The sequence below is a fragment of the Electrophorus electricus genome, chromosome 15, assembly GCF_013358815.1.
Source record: "Electrophorus electricus isolate fEleEle1 chromosome 15, fEleEle1.pri, whole genome shotgun sequence".
Classification (NCBI taxonomy): domain Eukaryota; kingdom Metazoa; phylum Chordata; class Actinopteri; order Gymnotiformes; family Gymnotidae; genus Electrophorus; species Electrophorus electricus.
In genome coordinates this window covers 10,552,914-10,575,716 of record NC_049549.1, presented here as the reverse complement: position 1 = coordinate 10,575,716, position 22,803 = coordinate 10,552,914, and the positions used below count along the sequence as shown (strand labels likewise).

Below are 22,803 nucleotides of genomic sequence, written 5' to 3'. Positions count from 1 at the left end.
TTGTTCACTGCTATTATTTGATAAGTGTCTATTGTTTCATTATTGTGTTCATTACTTGTTCCTTATTAATTTTAATTATTCACCCAGATCACTTCATTTGTATGTTGCTTACCTCATGCACATTGTAAACAAATAATCAAATAATCAACAAATAAGTTCTCTTAATCACTCCAAGTTGTGTTCAATAGAAATCCTATATGAACCAATTAGACAATATATTAAAGTTAGTAGTTCGTAACTTCTAAAAATTAGGAAAATAATTAAGTTAATTATCCAATTGCTCTACCCATTCCAGGATTTGTTTTACAAACTTCATTCTAAAACCAGGAAGTATAAATTGGTAGTAAATATATGATTTTCTTTGTTTAATTGATTTATGGTAGATCCTATATATTCGTATGTCCTACAGAAATTCTTTTCCCCCATTGCAAAACCAAAGACTATTGAACATGCATGAGCTAGGCATGCCCTGTTCCCCAACATGCACCTGGAATGTTCGGCCCCCTCTTCAGTCTGGTACAAGGTATGGCATTTGCTCAGCATGGCTTATTTTGAGCAAACTGTCTGGATATGTTGATTAAGACTGGCATTTCATTGTAAGAAATCCAAACTCTTGCTTTGGAAAGACCTGCCTACGAAGGCCTATGGCTCTCTGTCCAACCCAGCACCAAAGATACAATTCCTTGGTCCAAGAATCTTGGTCTTTTCACCATCATTGGCCTTAATTATAATTATTAATCATTAACAAATTAATTCAAATGAATAAATGTTGAAATTTTTTATGTTAATCAGGGTGTTGTCCCATTTAATTTTATCAACTGTAACTGACAATTTATTAAAAGTGTTAAAACTGCTATATCTGAAAGAACTAATATGTGACAGAATGTTACATAGTTTCTCAGAAATAGCCATATCACTGTGCAGGAGGAAAGATGCATTATTTGCTTCCTGTTTGCAAAGAATGAATCTTTGTACAGCAATGTGCACGCCTGCATACGCTACTGAAAAAGAGAGAGTGTGAGTGAGACAGGGAGTGAGAGTGATTAGGGAGAAAGAGAGAATATTGCCATTGTGTCTCTGTGTATCTCTCTATGACTGAGCCTTTGTGTCTTACGTGTGGGCTGCAGAGCCCATCATTATCATTTGTGCATGTGTGTGTGCATGTGTGTGTGTGTGTGTGTGTGTGTGTGTTTGTATGTGCATATGCGCGTGTGTTTGTGTGTGTTTGAGAGAGTGAGAGAGAGAGAGTGAGTGAGAGAGAGAGAGAGAGAGAGAGAGAGAGAGAGACAGCATGTATTCGCTCTTAGTGCTGAACTCACAGTATTAGCGTTCTTTAGCACAGTCACCACAAACAGGCATTGCTAGAGCACTTAAATGACAATTAAAGCCCTGGTTGTTGTAGAGATGGATCAATCATCAGGAGAAAGAGTGAGAGAGAGAGAGAGAGAGAGAGAGAGAAAGAGAGAGAGAGAGAGAGAGAGAGAGAGAGAGAGAGAGAGAGAGAGTTTAAACTTGAAAACAGCAGTTTCATAATTTTAGAGGTAAATCACTGAAGAAAAATCTACCTGCCTGTCAGTCAGTCTCTTGACCTTATGGGAATCACCAACTGTATGCAGATGCCAGTTCATTAGGTACACCTATTCTTTAGCTGTACAATTTCACTCAGTGAATGAATGTCATTTCTAAAAAGGGCAAAATATGTTTGGATAGTTTGTGTATACATATACAAATGCACATATATCTGTTGTGCAAAATTCAAACATTTTCACAAAAAAAAGCATTTATTATTGGTTCAATTCTGTGTGACTCAGGAGGCCAGTAAAGGATGTCACAACATTAACAGAGTACAGAACTTCAGTACAGTCTACTGTTGCTACAGGATTCAATAGTGTGGTCAGCAATGGTGGATTCCAAGTTACAAGTTGAGTGTAAAAGGTATGGCAGCTTACTTTGTATACAGCTACAGAGCCAGTGTACAGAACCTAATGAAGTGATGACTCAGTGTATAAAGGCACCGTCAGACTTCCAAACCCAAGAAACCATGCTTTTATAGTTCATTATAAAGGATAGTACACAGTAAGGGCTTGGCAGTCGTGATGATCAATGAAGTCAATCATGATCTACTTGCAAACACCGCTGACTACAGCTTAATGTTGCTTATCAGTGAACGTAAGTCAGCCAGAGGTTTGGCAATAGCAAACGGTAGGCGACCCAAAACAACGAGGAGGTGTGCGGCAGACTGGGGAACCCATCAGTACACAAAAAAGCACATCTGTGCATGCACGTTCATGTGTGCGTGCGCGTCTGTAACGCACTCTCATATGCAAACCAGTTGGGGTAGTTTATGCATTGCGTCTAAACAATAGCTCGTAAGAACCACGTTCGATAACAATGAATGAGCTGTGTAGTAAAATCTGATTTCATTTCAAACGGGAAAACAAATGTGACTATATCAGTGCATTGGCTCATAGTTGGAATAGTTTTATCAAAAGTCTGAAAGTTTGGTTGTGTGTTGGAGCGACAGACGGTCTCGCGCCACTGCTACTCTGACGTAAAAAGGCGTAATCAGGAACCAGTTCTGTCTCTCAAGGCTGCGTGACATTAACACAGATATAAGACGATGACTGCAATGATGATGAGAAGGGCGCAGTAAAGCAGGCTTATATTTATTCTCGTGGTGAAAACGTGCTCGAGAGTTTGCGCTCGTTTGTATCTAGTCTACTCTCACTAGAAGACAGAAACACTCTTTTCTCCACTCAACTCCAAAAAAAAAACCCCTAAAACATTCCGTTAAAAACCTCCAAACAGATAATGCAACTAAATATACAAACTTTGCACGTAAGAATATTTTCCAAGAAGCTTGTAGTGCGCGTCTATACATTTCTACAAACTCACCTGTTAGTGCGCTGCCGCTTGAATGAATTCCGTCAGTGGCAAATTGCGTGCTGATGTCCTCGCGCACAGGTCAGGAAGTTGCCGGCGCGTCGTCATGGCAAACGCTCGCAGGTGGGCGTGAGGCGGCGAATCCAGCGCTTCTCATTGGACGCTGATGGGTGGCGCGTGCCTGGGGGCCGGCACTTGATGTCACCGTGCTGTGATTCGAGGTTACTCCCGATCGGTCAGTGGGTCGGTGGCGACGTGTGCCGGCGTGACCACAGGGGGCTCGGGGAAGTAACTATGAAACTCTGTTCCTATGTTGCCTGACTAAGCATAGCCAGTCTGTCAATAACCCACACCTATTCTTCATACTGTATTTAGTCAAATAACGTGTACAAAATATTATAACAGAGGCACAAAACCTCAGGTCATCCACACATCACACCATAAGCTCTCAGGTGCTTTGCCATAATGCGGAGGAAATGTTAGAATAAACGTTCCTGGATGGTCAGTAGCAGAGGTGAAGATTAGGAACCAAATAAAGGGTACAGATTTGTTTCACAACAAAATAATCCTGCCTCTGCTTCTCAACCTTTTAAACAGACAAAGAGCTAGGGGTGACAAACATGTTTTCAAAGTGAAGTTATTCATGCTCTACATATGTACAAGTTCAGTTCTAATTAAGCATTTTTGGAGCTTTTATTTTGAAGAAATACAGAATAGTTAAAAAAAGCATTCTGTGAGTGTAAGGAATTTATTAAATCTCTCTTTCTGTGTGTGCGCTCTCTCTCTCTCTTTCTCTTTGTGTGGGTTTTAGATAAAGATGTGATGCTGGTACTCTCTAATACCCTTCTTGGTGCTACCAGATAGTAGTTGTGTAGTCTATTCACTGACACATGCAATCACTGATTCCAAACTAACAGTGTGAGAAAACAAGAAAAAAGGAGAAAATTCTGAATATTAATTTAATGAAAATTGATGTAAACACTACATTATCAGCAGAGGCTGTGGTCATTTATATTTAGCCAAACATAACACACATTATTGATAATGCCTTTACTTTTGCTTTCAGACAAAGCCATATAAAATCCTAAACCAAATCCATCCAGACTTTATGGATTTCTTTTTTTCTTGATCAGAATGGTACCAAAAGAAGAGCAAGTAGGTAAGAGACAAACAGCGAAAAAGACAGAAAGAGAGAGAGATTCATTTACTTCTTTATTACTTAGTTCTTCCTGTTTCTTTACATTGTTCAGCCAGGTAAGAGCTCTTCATTACCTTAGAGTTAAGTTGTAAAGCTGGAAATATTCAGCATTTTCAGCTTGAACAGCTGTAGAAGTAGTCAGAGAGCATTATAGTCAGGTGACCCTCCACTTCAAAAGGCATGGTCCAAGACACACACAATCACACACACACAAACACACACTCACACACACACACACACACACACACAAACACACACACATACACACACACACTCAGACACACACACACACACACACACACACACACACACACACACACACACACACACACACACACACACACACAGACAAGTCTTAGGTAGGGCATGCGTTTCAATTCATCAGTGCCTACTGTAAAGGTTTGCATGATCCCTTAGCTCTGTTGAAAAACTGACTATATTTTCTAAGTCTAAGCTATGTAAATATAAAACATAACATAACCTAGTCATTTCAGACTAAATCATCATTTGCAAATATGAACCTTGTGTTTCAAAAATATAAATTGCACCTTGTAACAATATGACATTTCACTAATGCAAAAGAAGCAAGTAAATATGTGCTTTTAATTTTCAACTAATACATTTGTTACAAGTTGAACATGCCAACCCTCACACCATTTTACAGCCGTAAGCTAAAATATGCAAAGCTGGATTTATGGACATGGCCAAATAACTGCAACTGGAAAGCTGATCAGTAACTGGATTTGTATTCCTATTTGTATGTTTCCCCTTGAGCATACACATGATTGGTCACACAATTTTTGATTGCATAATACTGTACACATTGAACAAAACTTTTGTCTCTGATCAGAAGACATTATTCTACTGGAACGGTGGAAAGAAGGTCTTCAGCAAACCTGAGATTTAGGGACACAGATGTTGACGAGTGAAAGAGATGTCTACAGACCCTTAGCTCTCGCCCTGTGGTTCTCTGTGACTATGAGGATTCTACTGTGTGCCTTTTCCCAATCTTATGAGCTTTGCTCTGTTGTGTAGAGCTGAAAACAAAACGGAAAAAAAAAATCTATATATAAGGGCAGGTCCAATTCTCCTCTTTTAAGAGGTCACCATCTTAAAGATCCATAACATTTTTTTATCAGTCATTCTGACTGATTGAATAGTTTATTGATGGTTTGTTTAGTGCAGGGTTTGCCAATGTTCACAGCATTTTGATGTTAAAGGGTGCCTAAAGAGATGAATGACAGCATTCAGACACTATAGGGAATTCTGGGTTGACTCCTATGTTTGCTGTTTTCTATATATTTTACTTCTGTGCGCTCATATGGAAATAGCTGTGCAAATCACATGCACAATGCCCAGCCAGTTGGTTCAACTTTGCATACATTTAGGATCTGTGGTGTAACGGTATGCAGGCTTTGTTATGCTGCATTACTGGTTTGTCCAGTTAGACCATACAGTGTAGCTTTGGATCCTGCTATTCATGTAATAACTTCCAGATTATCTGCACTGTGTGTGTTCTTGTGTACACAGCCTCTGCCTCGGGTCGCACCAAGGTCTTGTATGCAACTAGTTTGGCACACCGCACACATGTAAATCAGTGATTTTGGGATTACAGGACAATAAAATAGACTTGACATGATTGTGATACATATGGTTTTAATGAATATATTCAGAGACAAGATGTGCTTAAAACAAGTAAATTATAATTACATTCAATAAGGTAAATTTAATTCCTTACATTATTATTTATTATTATCCTCATCATCATCATCATCATCATCATCATAATCTTCGTTCCGACCCAGTGCACATCATGCCAAGTTCTTGAAATACTGATTACCTTATGTTTTTATTCCTTCATTAAAAATGTATACATTTTTAAACTGTTATTCTCAGGAAAATTTCAGGCAGAGAAGGAGTCACAGATCAAAAGTCCTCAAACACACAGAGACTGCAAGACCACAGGGATGTAGGCTTAGACACAGACACATCAGATTTCAACATAGAGGCACCATGAAAACACACAAGGATGCGCGATAAGCTAAAATAATCACTTTTCATAGTTTTCTGTTTATTTTTAGGTGGTAATGAAAGCTTGAACTGTTTCCATTTTATCTTTTTTAATCATCTGAATGCAAGTGTAAGAATTAATGGTTCAACAAGACCATTGACTGTTACAAAATGAAAAATGCTATTAAAATGTAAACATGAACACAGATAACAGATCATGCACACAAACAGGACTTCATGCATTTTGCACATCTGAGGCATATAAATCTAAATCTCTACCAAGCAAACTTACATTTCAATGGATGGCAAATGCCAGCCATCTCAGTGGAACTGGAATATTACATTTAATGCCTTACATTTAAACACAGCAATGACCCATGCTCTCAAATCCCTTATTTAACCAAAACAAACATTGCAAAATTAAAACAAAGACAGTTGTGACGGAAAATGGAACTTAATAATATAACTCACAATTAGATAAGCTTCTTCTCAATAAATTAATTAACAAAATAGAATTTGGTTGGCCCTATGTGTAAGAAATTTCCTAATCGAAGCCATTGTTATTAGAAAAGATCAGAACATTTGAACCTATAATCAATTTGAAAATATATTCTAGTGTATGACACCTATAAAGCTTTAAAAAAAAAGTTTCAGTGAATAATTCATGGACAAATCACTAACAGTAAAAGTTGCTGGACTGAAGATACACTAAAGAAATTGTGAGTATGATAGAGAGAATTATACAAATAGAGTATTATCAGTTTGGTTTTCAGTTCAATGTGCATACAATGGTTTCTTTTTGAACATAGTAAGTGTATCTAAATATCAAATTTATCAAAACCATTACTTCTGTAAAGTTTGAGTTCCCTTATCTAAAATTACCTTTTGAGTTTCTAAAGGAAATGTTACAAATACATATTCTAAAGTTTACAAATTCCTCTAGAGTAAACATGTGACACAAATAGTAAACATCTGACATTCTGCAGAAATAAATTATGACTATTGTAAACTCAGTAAAGCAGAATGTGGAAAAACATGCCTCCCTCTAAGACCATGGGGAAGAGCAGTTTCTCAGATGAGTTTAAACTGTCACTAAAATGTATTTGACCAGTTCAACAAAGACAATGAGGACGTGAAAACGCAACATCGCTTTCTTAATAATTACCGCATCTACTGAACAATCCCACAATAAATATTGTATTTCGGACTACATTTTGATCAGTCCAGTTTTGTTATATATGCCCCTAGTGCCAATTCGGCCAATACTATTGTGCACTGCACCAACTACATCAAACGTTGATAAAGATTGTTGCACTGCAATTATGCATTTGTGATAATGAAACTATATGATGGCTGTTACACAGGAGAGTGCAATTAGTGTGCAATACAATGTAATAACATACGCATATACATTTACATGGAGGTAATTCTGTACTTACCTAGCAAGATACAGCATGGTTTACATGCCTCAAAAACCTAATGTCCTCATTTAAAATTGGTATTATTTTTTTCTTCAGGATTTTGTGGTATTTTTCCATTAATCCTCATAACCGGATTGTCCATTACCCCTCTGACTTATTGCACATGCTCTTAAAGCAGTTATTTTAAGAATATAGACAGTTGATCAGTAATAATAGCTCACTGTAGATCCCAGGATCCCATAGGCTTCTTCCAATGTGCCCATTTTCAGCAGTGCCTGTTTAAGTTGCTTAACCAGTGGTTCTAAGCAGCGACACTACACCAAACTCTAAAACAGCTGACCACAGGATTGGATTATCAATAGGGAAATGTGAAGTGCTCATTTAACGTGGGGTTAGGGTTGAGGAGTTGGGACAGGCTTTTTGATATTGCAAATGTGTCAAACTATTTCTCAATACATATTGATTTCTGTTGTGCCTGGAATAAACACAGGTTTGCTTAACACAAAACAAACACATTTCTCATTCATTACACAAATAAAACAAAAATCTTTGTAAGGCAACAAAATAGATTCCACAAAATGTAATAAAAAATACATTTTTATCTAATTAGCGCTTGATTCAAGGTATTTTTAGCTGATAATTTCAGAAATGGTATTGTTGGATAGTGATAATTAGCCAGGATTTGTACACGATGCATACACTTCATGGGCCAAATTCATTAAACCTACCGCCAGATTAAACGTGATGTTAACAGCAAATAGTACCATGGTATCACGTTTACTCATTCATAAATGTACTGATTGCCGTTTTTTCTACCATTTGCATGATATATTGTGCTACCGCATGTTGTCCTCATTTGCAAATGATGCTAGTGATCCATAATACAACAATGCTCTGCAAAAATAACTCAATGTCTCAGTAAGATGCAATGTGGATTGATCTTTGCTCAAACGATATTTGGTTACACATCCAAGTCATCAACAACATTCTGCACATGCACCCGTTAAGCTGATGGACACATTTATTTAAAAGGCACATTTTTGTCTGTTTAGAGGGAGCAAGATGACAAAACTTTGCAACTGCAAAACTAGGAGTAGGCTGAAATGTCACAACCAGTTTCCATCTTGGTGAAAGTTACAAATGCATTACATTTTATGTAACTGGCAGTTTTCAGCATACCAATGGCCTCACAAATGGAATTATTCATTTATTTGTCTCTTGACCTGGGTGTTTAATATGCACAGCCTTGTTTATATGTTGATTATGTTGTGCACTCCCCTTTGGCACAGGTGAATTTAGCACAGCGGCAAGGTGACATTGGTTGACACAGTAACTTTATGAATAGGAACGAAATACTGGGTTGCACATTGTGTTTGGTGTAGAGCAGTTATTGTCAAGTTTATGAATCTGGCCCAACGCGTCTGTCTGGTGACATCACTGGTGACACCCGGGAAAACATCTATATTTCTGAAAAAAAACTATTATTTTTGTCTACTTATACACTGATGCTACCGAATCAAGTAAAAGAGTACTGGTTAAAAGCAAAAAAATTACAATCTTCTTTAAAAAAGAAAACCCTTAAAGGGTAAAGGGCACTTAAAGCGCTCATAAGGTTAACTATATGATTTCTTTTTCATCACAAAAACTATTATCTCTCTCTATGATGCAGATATACCCTCAACATGGCTATGGGCTTAAGAAATCATAAGGAATTACACTTCCTCAAAGACCCAGCCTGGCACAAGCAGAAATGGGCTTCATGGTTAGAGATTAGAGTTTAGGCTTTAGTTAATAGTTAATTTAGTTAATGTAGTTTATAGTTAATGGTTAGGGCAAGGGTTTAGGACTTGGAGTCAGGGTTTAGGGTTAGATAGCACTGATGCAACAGGACACTCAGCAAAGTTTGTTTTATTATTATGCACATTATTCATACTATCTTTAAACTCAGGTTTAATCATGGGGCATCCTACCTGCAGTTTCAGTGACCATCACAGGACTTTATGAATAAGAATTAAATACTATAAATAGGACACTGCTGACTCTAAATCAGCTGATGATATTGGTTAAGTTTTTGTAAGGTGGGAATCACCTACATATATCCTTGCCCCAGTGCGCTGAAGTCTTTAGTTATTACAGCCAGAGAGTCTGCTGTCCAGAGCAATATAGCACACTAAATTGTCCATTTAACTAAATGAACACTGTAAACATTATATGACTACCCATGCATGTCTTCAGAGTTAAACCATGCCATTTTATCTCTGTCACAATTTACTCCTTCATGCATGTCTACCAACTACTCTAAAGGTAAAACACTAACATACTGCACAGGTAAACAGGTAACCCTGCACACAGCTAAAAGGCCAGCCTTACATACATATAAAACACTACCCGAGAAAACAGCCTAGTCTAACACACAGGCAAACGTTCTGACACAAACTACATTTCACCATGAACAAAATCAGGCCTAACAGTTAAAACCACCCTGAATCCTCATTTCATACACATACTAATAATCCTGATACCTAGTAGACCACATGGTTCCAAGAAGAGCACAAAGCAGTTCTGGAAAGGACTGATCAACACTCAATTTGTAATTCTAAATCATGCTTAAAAGGTGCCAGGTTTCAAATGTATATGCTAAAATATGAAATCAAAAATTGGCTTGACTTATTTAATGAGGCTCACTAACCATCATTGATCAGTTTAGCAACAATAGCTGTTAAACATTCAAGTGGCTAACTGCCTGCTATTCTGACCATAATTCAGCAGTATGTTTGGTGTAGCACGGAATTAGAACAAAAACCCTATAAAAGTCATATGCAATTTGAGAAGTAAGAAGATAAATTTAAATGGTAGTTTATTCAACTGAATGACGCAGTAAGGCCATTTTTTTAGTTCATGAAAAATTTCCTGGCTACAGCGATTAGAAGTCCGATGGACTAGGAAAAGAATTCTTCGTGCACAGATATGTTGAGCAACAGCCTTCCACATAGACATGTATAATTAGATTTTTAATGGATTCTTGAGAAGCAATTAGAGGCGCCTTAATGGGTCACCAAGCATTGTTACATGATGATTTGCATCACTGACAGCAGGTTGTAAATCAATGAAACCACAAAAGTATATTTACATCCCTTTTGGGCCAGTACGGCCCAGGGCAGGCCGTCAGAACTAGGTGCCCAGGAGAGAAGATGATGGTGACAGTGTATGAGGCCGTGGAAAGGAAGTCTCATGGAAACCACCATGGAGTTAAGACGATATGTAAAAACGACGAGAGAGAAGGAGCTCTTTTATATGAGAACTGATCAAGGTGTCATAGAGAGGAGTGCATTAATCTACGAGCTCCAAATGACTTTTGTGATGTCAGTTAGAGAAGAAGAATCCAATGTGGAGGGAAGTTGGGTGCAGGAAGAATTTAGTGATTCAATCACATGACTTCGTAAGGTTTTTCTTTTTGTTGAGATACACTAAAAAAGGATGCAAGCGATCTGAAAAAAGCTTTCCTGTCTCACCAGACCACATGCTTTCTGTCCTCTACTCCACATAGTTTAGATTCCTCAGGTCTGCATGCAAAGAGAGCAGAACATGTACAACTCAGCATGCACAACCCAATGTCCTGCAACGAACATTTACACCCCCCCCCCCCCACACACACACACACCACTCTCCAAAGTTGCTAGTTGGCTTTAGAATGTTCAGGAAATTAACATCCAAGAAAAAGACTCGGATAGAACATTCTAGATAATTCCCAAAACGGTATGGCACAATGAGACAATGCAGAAAGTGTGTGTTTGGTTGCAGAACATTGAGTTGATGTGCTCTGAGCTTTAGAAGCATAGATTCTATTTACACAGACATGGTTCACAGACCCATGGTTCACAGACTGGCTTGGATCTATGTCCCACGGTGTTAACATGTTTCTGCAGTTTCCATCCTGGTGAGTGGTGAACCACCATTATTCCTTAGTCTCAAGAGCTCAGAATTCTTCAAGATGTTGTTTGTTTACTCAGCAATTGTCTCCTTTTTTTGCTGGAAAGAATAAGCAATTTTATCCAGTTGGAAATATCTGTATACAAGTAAAAAAGATATCTTTCCACACCTCCAGCATAAAATAAGAGTGAGAATGACTTTTTTCATTTTTGAAATCATGACATTCAGCTGACAACATTCCTTCTAAACGCTTCTGACTGCAGGGATAAGGGCCTTGTCTCTGAATTTTATCAGCTGGGATTCAAACCCATGATTCTGTGCACTGAGACCAGGTAGGCTACCTTTTCTCTCCTTCTGTTATCTGTATACAGGCCATTTGCCTTCTCACTACCTGCTTTAACCTTGTAAACTTTGAAGTTCCTCCATGTACTTCCTTTTAAAAATTCCTCCCATACCTCTTTTTTACTTTAAAATGCTCTCTCTCTCTCTCTCTCTCTCTCTCTCTCTCTCACGCCTCACCTACTTCTCCATATTCTCCATGTTTATTTCTGTCCACGTATCTTTTATGTCACTGATCTTGAGATTCTCACTGAAAACTGCATGGTATTATACATATTCTACACGGCCATGACTGTGCATTTATAGGTGTGCAATCAACCTAATGTGTGCACACGTGTGTTTGTGTGAGTAGACTGTTCTCCTTCGACTTAAAGTACTTGCATGTACTTAAAAAAAGAAGTTTCTAATTCTGCCTTCAGTACTTCAGTAGCCAAACATCTCTGCCACAGTGCCTGTGCTGGACTGTGCTTAATCGACTGTGTGTTTAGTTCCGAAGTATCCATATGACGAATGGTAAATATCCATGGCCCACATACGTCCTACGCGGGCCTGCCCCCAGGGTCCGTCCCTCCGGGAGCATTTAGAAGCCCTCGATGTGGCAGTAAGCCTCCAGGCTGGAGAAGAGGATGTAGAGAAACCATAGGCCCAGGAAGAGCAGCGTGGTGAGGAGGCGGGGCAGTCGCGGACCACCCAGCTCCCCGCCGACCGATGGTCGCCTGCGGAGCAGCAGCACGGCCATGCAGATGAAGGCGAAGATGGTGAAGAGGGTGACGGAGAAGGCCAGCGTCCCGGGATCCACCCGAAAGTGCTCGCCCTTAATCCACCAGTAGACTGCGGCGACGGACCAGGCCACCCCGATGCCCAGGAACACGTTAACGGCGTTGCTGCCCGTCACGTTGCCAATGGAGGCGTCGGCGTACTGGTCCTGAATGGCAGCCACTTTACTAGCAAATGTGTCTATTGGAGAGAGTGGAAGAGAGACATGGAAGGAGAGAGAGAGAGAGAGAGAGAGAGAGAGAGAGAGAGAGAGAGAGAGAGAGAGAGAGAGAAAATCTTTATTATCAGTTACAATGTGCAACAACTAAGCAAGATAATAAAAAAACAGAATATTGAACTAAAAAAAAAAAATCAAGTCATTCATGGCAGACTAAAAATTAAAATGGAACAATATACGACTCTTCATCAATCTTCTGAACACAGTTACAGTACTGCTATCGGCCTTGCTGTTATTCCACACTGCTGTCTTAGTTTGCCCTAGAATGAAATTCAAAAACTGAACTGATTGAAAATGGACACTAAAAGACAAAGACGTCAACCTAGAACATTACGTGAGAGACATAAGGTAGAGGGAGAGAGAGTGAGGGAGAGAGAGAGGATAAGTGTAAGGAGAGAGAGAGTGAGGGAGAGGAAGAGAGAGTGAAGGAGAGAGGGAGAGAGAGTGAAGGAGAGAGGGAGAGGGAGAGAGAGAGTGAGGGAGAGGGAGAGTGAGGGAGAGAGGATAAGTGTAAGGAGAGAGAGAGTGAGGGAGGGAGGGAGGGAGGGAGGGAGGGAGAGAGTGAGAGGGAGGGAGAGAGAGGATAAGTGTAAGGAGAGAGAGTGTGAGGGAGAGAGGGAGAGAGAGTGAGGGAGGGAGGGAGGGAGGGAGAGGGAGAGTGAGGGAGAGAGAGGATAAGTGTAAGGAGAGAGAGAGTGAGGGAGAGAGGGAGAGGGAGAGAGTGAAGGAGAGAGGGAGAGTGAGGGAGGGAGAGAGGGAGGGAGAGAGAGAGAGAGAGTGAGGGAGGGAGGGAGAGGGAGAGTGAGGGAGAGAGAGGATAAGTGTAAGGAGAGAGAGTGTGAGGGAGAGAGGGAGAGGGAGAGAGTGAGAGGGAGAGAGGGAGAGGGAGGGAGGGAGGGAGGGAGGGAGAGAGTGAGGGAGAGGGAGAGGGAGAGTGAGGGAGAGAGTGAGAGGGAGGGAGGGAGGGAGGGAGGGAGAGGGAGAGTGAGGGAGAGAGAGGATAAGTGTAAGGAGAGAGAGTGTGAGGGAGGGAGGGAGAGGGAGAGAGTGAGGCAGGGAGGGAGAGAGAGGATAAGTGTAAGGAGAGAGAGAACTTTATTATCCTTTGACCTTTCCAACCAAATTCTGTAACCCAAGATATTGCAATATAAATAAATCATTATTTCTAATGCAAGTAAAGCACCTTGAATTTAACTGAACTGAGATAAAGGGAGAGAGATATAAATGAAAGAAAGAAGAAAAGTAATGGAGAGAAAAAAACTTAAAAGCAATAGATATAAATAGATTCTAAATGGCATCAAGCTATTGAGTGCCTCAATTCATTCTGTTATAGTGATGCCAATGTAAATTCATTACTCATCCACACACACATACACACACACACACACACACACACACACCAGGTATGGAGGTCCCCAGAGCCACGAACACCACAGCAGTGACAGTATCCTTCAGGCCCACGGTGCAGCCGAAGTGGGAGGCCAGGTCTCCGATGACGGCTGTCAGCATCCCGATGACGGAGATGGAGACAATGAAACACGCCCAACCGTTCCAGTACTCGGTGGGTGGGACACACGCAAACAGAACTTTCCAGAACACCGTCAGGAAGTGCATGACGTAGTCGGAGCAGGATGGCGGATGACCCTCACGGCCCTCCTCTTCGTCCTCGTCTCCGTCACCTAATGTTTGTGTACACGATTGTACACGACCATTCTTACTCGTCTATGCCTCAAAAGAAGTTCACTTATCTAAGCTTCCCACTAGAGGGCAGTGTAACATCATTACTCAACAGCATCGAGAATGGCTTTAAAATCCCATAAGTTTGTCAGGATAATATGCTTTATTTGTTTAGGATTCCCTGCCTCATAGTAGGACAACATTCTTACACTCTTATTGTTAAAGCGCCTGTCAGACTGCAATCCATGGCTTATATGCAGTGATTCTCATTAGCTCATTAAATGAGATCTCATTTTAAGACCACTGACAGACTGAGTGACTGAAAAGAGAATTAAGGTCATTACAGTAAATCTTACTCTCATTAATAACTTCAATGGTGTGAAGCTAATGTCATACTTACACATGTGCGTGCGCACAACCGCACACACACAGACAGACACACACACACACAGACACACACACAGACACACATGCACACCAACAAGAACACATGAAAGTAAAGGCAGACTGAGAAAATGAAGAGACAGAAAGAAAAAGACTGTAATGTGTGTGTGTGTATGTGTGTGAGTGTGTGTGTGTGTGTGTGTGTGTGCGTGCGTGAGACTGACCTGCACTCACTGTCACTGCTTCCACAAATTGTTCTCTCCAGGAGTGGGTGCCGATTACCAGGGCCAGATTGGTCTTCTTTATCAGCTTATCCACTGTACTCTAGCAGCGACATAAAGGAATTGTCTTCATTAGCACTGTCTGTCTCTCACACTCCCAACATGCTGCAGAAACAACACACAAGGACAATCTCAGGGCTGGGGGGGGGGGTCTATCTGGTGCGCGCCGCCACAAGACTATATGAAAGGACAACAGCCATGCACGCTCTCTGCCACTGGTTTTCTGTGGGCCTTCTCAGACGGGCTGTTGTCAGCGGGATTACCAACCTCAAACCTAGCCGCTGCGAAGCACAACACAGCAGTCATCGGGAGCTCTTACACGCTGCCTGTCGTTTAGACTTACAGTGTGCTGCATATAGACCCTGAGCTGCTAACTCAAGGACTTTCCCTGCTAAAGACAAACCAAGAGAAACACTTACAGGCAAGGATTCGAATTTTGGCACGTCGTATGTTCAAAAGGATAAAAGAACTTAATAAAACTAAGCTCCGCTTACCCCCATTGTTAAAACCCCCTTCTTTTTTTCTTTTGGTTTGTCTTAATTACTGCTACAGAAACAGAGACAATGAAATAGATCCCGTTACATGCACGGACCAAAGCGAATGAAAACCCTCACAGCAGTTACTCTGTGTGCTTACAAAATTCTAATGCTGAAGGCAGCTCATGTTCCAATAGTGCTACAGGACACATTCCGGCTTATTCTTTTACTCTGGCCATGCTGTGTGTCACATGACCATGGCAGGAGTAGCCGTCAGCAGCCAGCCTTTCTAACTGAGTGGGGTTTTGTGGTTGAGCGCTCTGGGTAACAAACTGCACTTGTTGCGAGTCCATGGTTCTTTCATTAGATCAAATTAAATCTGATTGGAGCTTTTGGTTAATGGGGTTGTGTCTCTCATAAATGTGCTGTGTATGACCTTTATTATCCTTATTTAATGCAAAAAAAAAGAACCTCCAAGACTATATCTGTACAGTGAATGCACCATGTGATGTTTTATAGTTTAGTTTCTGAAAGGCCCTTTTTTTTTATTTAGGAAAAGACATCAGTTACCTCCTAAATGACTCCCTTGGCGTTAACGTTCAGATTCTCCTGAAGACGCCGATGCACTACACCAGGGGATCGACCCAGTTCAACGGCCGCAGGTACCTTAAACTCGTAGGACTCCTCGATGACCACCTCCAGTCTGCTATGTTCCCCCAGAATGGGTTTGCCCATCTCAGCGATCCGCCTGGCCTCTTCCTCTTCGGTACTGAGCGGTCCCTCCGGGTCCTCTGGAGAAGCCGGCGGAGGGGGTGGGGTCGTGGGGGGGGAATTAATTGCTTTGGCAACAGTTGTTAATTACAATTCATGCCAATAACAATATTGGATTTGAGAGAGAGAGAAGAAAAAGCGCAAGAAAGAAAGGAGAGAGCAAAAGCGAGAGAGAAGAGAGACAAAAACATACTGAGCAGATATTTCGATTTCTGCATGAGCATCTGTTCAAATATGTTATATTAACGTAACAATGCATTTAAAGCAAACTTAATTTTTCATTGTACGCCACATTTTCACATTGCTGGGAAGCTTCTGAGATTTCAGTTTGCACCAGGTAAGTACCAATTTCTTTAAACTGAAGGTAAAAAACATTAATAATAACCATGAGATTTGCAAAACAATTGTAAGTGCAATAAGAATGAAATAATAATAACAAAAGAGAGGGAGAGATGGGAAAAGAGAGGGGAGAATGGACGAGAGAGAGTGTGTGTGTGTGTGTGTGTGTGTGAGTGTGTGCGTGTGTGTCTGTGTGTGTGTGTGCGTGCGTGTGTGTCTGTGTGTGTGTCTGTGTGCATGTGTGTGCGTGTGTCTGTCTGTGTGTGTGTGTCTGTGTGCATGTGTGAGTGTGCATGTGTGCATGTGCGTGCGTGTGTGTGTGTGTCTGTGTGTGTGTGTGCGTGTGTGTGTGCATGTGTGAGTGTGCATGTGTGTGTGTGCATGTGTGTGTGTGTGCGTGCGTGCGTGCGTGCGTGCACCGATCTATGAAGAAACACTATATGGATTGGGTCAGTATAAACAGAAGCATTCGGATAAAGATAAGTGATAAAAAATGTAAATTCCATAGCTCCTGAAGCTGCTCTCTCTGAGGTCCTTTAAACTGCGGATGATGAAAGTTGAGGAGTGCCATGCAAAAGCCACTGGGATGTCAATAACCAATCAGGGAATGAAGGCCACTTCCAGATTAGGAAGGGCAAGCGCATTGATTAGTGGAGGCCAGCCAGGACTGAGGCGCTCTGAGCCAGGCCTAGGTGCACACAGCCAGGAAGGCATGACAGGACTGGGAGACAGAGCGAGAGGAGGGAAAACCTTACCTTGATTCAGCAGCAGAGCTGAGGAGGAAAGACCAGCACATAGAGCGGTTATTCATGTTCATATGGTGGCCATTGCATTGACTTGACGCATGTTATCGTTATACATGTAAAATATTCATAGTTAGGCCTACAAAAGTGAGAGGAAGACAGAGGAGGAAGAAATACAGAGAGAAAGAGCGACAGAGAGAGATAGAGAATAAATATTTCTACTAGATTACTATGCCAAATAAATATACCTAGAGAAATGAGACCCTCAGTATTCTTCTCCATTTTGTGCTTTTAGTCTGATAAGGATTTGAACTAGTAGGTCAGAGTTGGCTAAAGCTTACACTTACACTAACACACACACACACACACACACACACACACACACACACACACACACACACACACACACCTACCTGAGATTCCTCTCTTCAGCCAGCGAGGTTCTTCAAGGACAATGAAGAAATGTTCTTGCTTCTCATATTCCTCATCATCAATGATCCTAACCTGAATAGTTTGACTGAACACATGTACACATGCACGTGCGCGCGCACACACACACACACACACACACACACACACACACACACACATGCATGCACGCACAGACACACATTTATTTAATATTTATTTTTCTTAGATACTTCACAGAGTGGGGGTTCAAGGGTGATGAACCTGTGATCACTGATTTCAGCCAGAGTCCCTCAAAAGCAAACTCTACTCCTTCCTTTCAAACCCACACACACATACCAGAACTCCGTAAAACTGCCTCAGAAAGGTAGAGCTTGTTTCAATATTTAATCACAGACACACTAAATAATTCACTAGGTGATATAAGCGCCCCCTTATGCATACTTATGCGCATGCTCACACACACACACACACACACACACACACACACACACACACACACACACACACACACACAAATCCTACATTAAGATCATGCCATTTTAATCAGCAGCACGTCTTTAATGTGGCCTTCTTTACTGGAACATTGCTATAGTATAAAGTGTAGTAACCACATGCTCCATAACATACATTCACCGCTATCACATACTGAGCCTGGACACCCCTGGAGAGAGACAGTAGGAGTGCTAAATGTAGACTAAATCAGTGATAGTTCGGCAGGATTTGATGAGATTAGAAATGTGCTCTCTGGAACAGGGGTTTCAAACATTTCACTTCAAAAACCAGACAGTTCAACATGTGATTATGCTAAAAGGGAATGCTTGAATAAGACCATGCTGTCAGAACAGGTACTTTCAAATGTGGTTCAGCAATTCAAATTTGAGTACATTATATTGTTACATTATACTTTGTTGGGCTTTATTACAGCAATATGTATTGACCAGGAGTTTAATCACAGCTTAATTTTGGCTAAACTCCTATGGCAGTAGTCACCAGTATGACAATGTACATTAAGTATTGTAGTTCAATCAGAATTAGCATGACCACCCTTTGTGAGTGTACTTTTTCTTTGTTGTGTATGTCTAGACTGTCGCCTTCTTCCTGTATATCAGTTATCCCCCCAAGCCCCAATTCCCCATTAGTCTGTTTTTTTTTCCTGTCTTTTTCTGGCTCCTCTTCAAATCCAACACCAGAAGATTCCAGGTGAGAAACTGCAGTATACTGTAGTAAAAGTAGTAAAAGATTTGGAAATTGCAGTGTCAAAATCGCAGTAAGGTACTCAAGGTACTCAGAGAAAAAGGATGTTTCTGACAGAAGCATCTGTGCAAAGTGTACTTTGAAAATCTCTCTCTCGCGCTCTCTCTCTCACACACACACACACACACACACACACACACACACACACACACACACACACACACACACACACACACATACACACACACATACACACACACACTTTACTTACAGGTGGTCATATATTTCTCAGTTTTCAATCATACTCTGTCTCAAATAAGGCTTGAGTCTGGAGCTTTAGGGTTAGTGTCAGTCAGTAAAGCTAGCATTACAGTCATTTAATAAGACTGGGGGTAATGTAATTCATTAAAGCTAGCATTAGAGTCAGTCAGTAAAGCTAGCATTACAGTCATTTAGTAGGGCTGGGGGTAATGTCATTCATTAATGTCATTAGAGTCCGTCAGTAAGGCTAGCATTACAGTCATTTAATAAGACTGGGGGTAATGCCATTCATTAAAGCTAGCATTAGAGTCAGTCAGTAAGGCTAGCATTACAGTCATTTAGTAAGGCCGGGGGTAATGTCATTCATTAGAGCTAGCATTAGAGTCAGTCAGTAAAGCTAGCATTACATTCATTTAGTACGGCTAGGGTCAATGTCATTCATTACAGCTAAGATTAGGGTCACACAGTAAATGTGAGTATTGGCCCCTCCCTAGCATCTTTTCTCCATGATTTCTTTGTCTTGTGTCATTGTTTCATTTTCTTCCATTCTTATTCCAGTCCTTGTTTTGGTTTTCACTGTTTCATTAGTTTTGATTGCGCCTTGTTAGCCATCATTACATTGTTGTATATATGTGTTTTCTGTTTGAGTTTGCTGGTCATTGTTATACTAGCCTCTGTTATGTTACATTGCTTTACATTGTTATTATTCCAAGCCTCTGGTAGTCCTAGCCTTGGTTCTTGTGTTTATCCTAGCCTGTGTTGTGTTTGGATTTAGCATTGTTTTGTTCTAGCCAGTGTTCTGTGTTTTTCTGTGTTAGCATGTCCATTTTTCCTTTTGCTTTTAGTGTTTTTTTTATTTTTTTTTATCATCATGTATCCTACATCTCTTTGACCCTGGACTGTTATTATGACCATGATTTTGGATCTGCTCTTAATTAACCTCAATCTTCTCAGCTAAAGCTTCCACCTCATAATCACTCCACATTACAGTAAAGCTAATGTCGGAGTCATTCAGTAAACATAGATGCAAGGTAATTCAATAAATAGGGTTAGGACCATTCAGTTAAAGCTAGTATTCAGTAAAGCTATAACTGAGTGAAGCTAGGCCTGAGGTCATTTAGTACATTCAGTAAAGCTAGGGTTAGTGTCCTTCAGTAAAGGTTATTTTGCAGTAGCAGCAGTGGTAGCTACACTGGCTTTAGTCCTTATTACAGAGTAAGGCAAACAGTGGAGAGATGGAAAAAGTGAGAAGCTCACCACTCACAAACACACACACACACACACACACACCAAAAACACTCTTTTTCTACACAAAGGCACCCACACCCCCCCACACACATACGTAGTCTGGTCGTTAGTGAACTCCAGCTCCCCGCTTGCGTCTTCGTAGTCGACGCCACCTCCCCTGGCTGTTCCTGGCTCGGTGTGGTAGGGCAGGATGACAGTCCCGCGAGCGCCCGAGTTCCGCACCACCTTCACCTCCATTGTGCCTACGCTCTCGCTCACACGCATTACACGCTCGCTGAATGTGAAGATCCCCGCATGGTCGTCGTCCAGGATGGTAACGGTGGACACCTGTGGCTCCACCAGCCGGCCCTTGGGACCCTGGCCAGCCTCGTCACTCTCAAACATGCCTTCTGCATCGCCTACCCGCAGGTTCAGCAGACGCACAAAGAAATGCTCGTCCTCCTCGAAGATGTCGTCGTCTATTATCCCAACCTGACACCAAGAGAGGGAGTGAGATAAACATGAATTGGTTTTTAAGCCAAATAACATTCATACGGTATCATACAACCACTATAATAAAACCGACTATACGGCTATAAGAAATCCACCTGTGTCAGGTGAGTTAATGCTCATCTTACTGAATTTACTGTAGATGCATGCATGTGAGCATGGCTCATGGTGCTTTATAAAGCAACACAACTACTGACGTAAGTACTTCATATCTCATTCCTAAATGTTTCAGCCGTCACAGAGTGCCTGTGAGAGGCGATATGGAGAACCGGCCCCTGGCTCCCTGTGGAAACCAGGGCACAAGAGAGCAGAGGATGGCAATGCTGGTATCTACCTCTCCTACTGGGCTTACCTTTTCATATGCTTAGATAAGGTACCTGCAGCGCACCTGGCAGAGCATGCAGAGCAAGATGCCAGCGACCTTAATGTCAAGGCTTCAATTTGCAGGACAACACATCCTGTCATTATGATAAGTAGTTACATTTTTCTGGATAGAAGTGTGTCCAATGTGGCAAGAAATTTGTTTTTTTTCTCCAAAACTAACAATGTACATGATCAGTTGACAAAGCAGGTGTTATATTTGCCATGCCAAAAGGCCTGGGGCTGACCCGGGCCTCAGTTTATCCTGACTGAACTAAACAGCTCCAACGAAAGGCTTACAGTCCCAAAGCTCGTAATCGAGCGGTTCTGACACTGCGACAAGGCGACGGCGTCTGCTCGGGGTGGATAAAATCCAGGAAGCTGCTTTTCTTCCATTCAAAGGCCTGCTTTGCTTGATGAGTCTGAGGGTAGTGGGAATGTAGCTCCTCTGCTCTCGGGGTGAAAGCGAGGTGAGGTAAAAGGAGCCCTCAGCCCCTCAGCCCCCTCTCTGCATTTTTTACTCTCCATCCCCATCGTTCCCCTCTACTAACTCCTGTGTTTCTTGTTCTCTTTCTTTCCGTACTGCTTGTAACCATTACTGGTTATTCTCCTCCTTCTCCTTTTCTTGACCCCCCCCCAGTTCAATTCAGTTTAACTTTGCCAAAACAAATAACTTGGAACCGAACATGATGATTGTCAAGTAACGAAATTGCAATAAAGTAATAAAAATTTAAAATAATTAGATGAATAAGAAATTATAATAAACTGTATAAAACAAGATAGCAGTAATAAAACAGTGATAGAACAAAGATTATTATTAAATAGTGACAGGTGTGGTAGGTGTATCAGTGCAGAGTGACATTTTGCTATTGTTAGAATGAGCAGAGACGAATGCAGTATGACAGAGTTTAGTGAAAAACGGGTAACCCAAAGGTGAAGTAAAAAAAACCAAGCAAAAGTCAAGATCCAGCAAACACACAACAGCCAAACAAATCCAGTAGGGGAATAGGCAATATAATGAATCCAGAGAACAAACAAAAAGACGGTTACCAGAGAATATTTAGACAAAACAATTGCTCAGAAACATATGGCAGGCAAAACAAGACTTCACAAAGACACTCAGTACAAACGGAACTTAAATAGGGAGAAACATTTGGGAAAACAAGACACAGGTGAGTTCAATAATCTGGGGAGAGGGAATGAACAGGTTTGTGGGTAATGTAGTCAGATGAGGAACTAGTCTGTCCTAGTCTGTGACAGTAAATCCCCCGAGGAGTCCGACACGGTAAGCACACACCGAACGGTTGCAAGGACAACCTCTAGGATGAGGAGCTGGTCTGGTGTGTATGGTAAAAGTCCAGCAGTAAGGAGGGATCTAACACTTCCTTCCTTGG

The 22,803-nt window shown here is 41.2% G+C and overlaps 2 protein-coding genes across 4 annotated transcripts in view; both read right to left on the bottom strand.

The window, feature by feature from the left end:
* acsl3a (acyl-CoA synthetase long chain family member 3a) overlaps nucleotides 1-2,984 on the bottom strand; it is a 28,210-nt gene extending 25,226 nt beyond the window's left edge. The window contains exon 1 of the mRNA XM_027025477.2: nucleotides 2,896-2,984. The gene's annotated coding sequence lies outside the window, so the exon portion shown is untranslated. The remainder of the gene's footprint in view (nucleotides 1-2,895) is intronic.
* An 8,752-nt stretch (nucleotides 2,985-11,736) lies between these two features.
* The window catches only part of slc8a2b (solute carrier family 8 member 2b), an 80,112-nt gene continuing 69,045 nt past the window's right edge, over nucleotides 11,737-22,803 (bottom strand). For 2 of the 3 annotated variants that reach the window (XM_035534139.1, XM_035534138.1), the window contains 7 exons: nucleotides 20,655-21,031; nucleotides 17,860-17,963; nucleotides 17,459-17,476; nucleotides 16,260-16,432; nucleotides 15,061-15,160; nucleotides 14,176-14,454; nucleotides 11,737-12,738 (listed from right to left, as the gene is read on the bottom strand). In XM_035534139.1, coding sequence (XP_035390032.1) covers nucleotides 12,362-12,738; nucleotides 14,176-14,454; nucleotides 15,061-15,160; nucleotides 16,260-16,432; nucleotides 17,459-17,476; nucleotides 17,860-17,963; nucleotides 20,655-21,031 — 1,428 coding nt within the window. In that variant the 3' untranslated portion in view covers nucleotides 11,737-12,361. The remainder of the gene's footprint in view (nucleotides 12,739-14,175; nucleotides 14,455-15,060; nucleotides 15,161-16,259; nucleotides 16,433-17,458; nucleotides 17,477-17,859; nucleotides 17,964-20,654; nucleotides 21,032-22,803) is intronic. The other variant, XM_035534141.1, reaches the window with a different exon arrangement.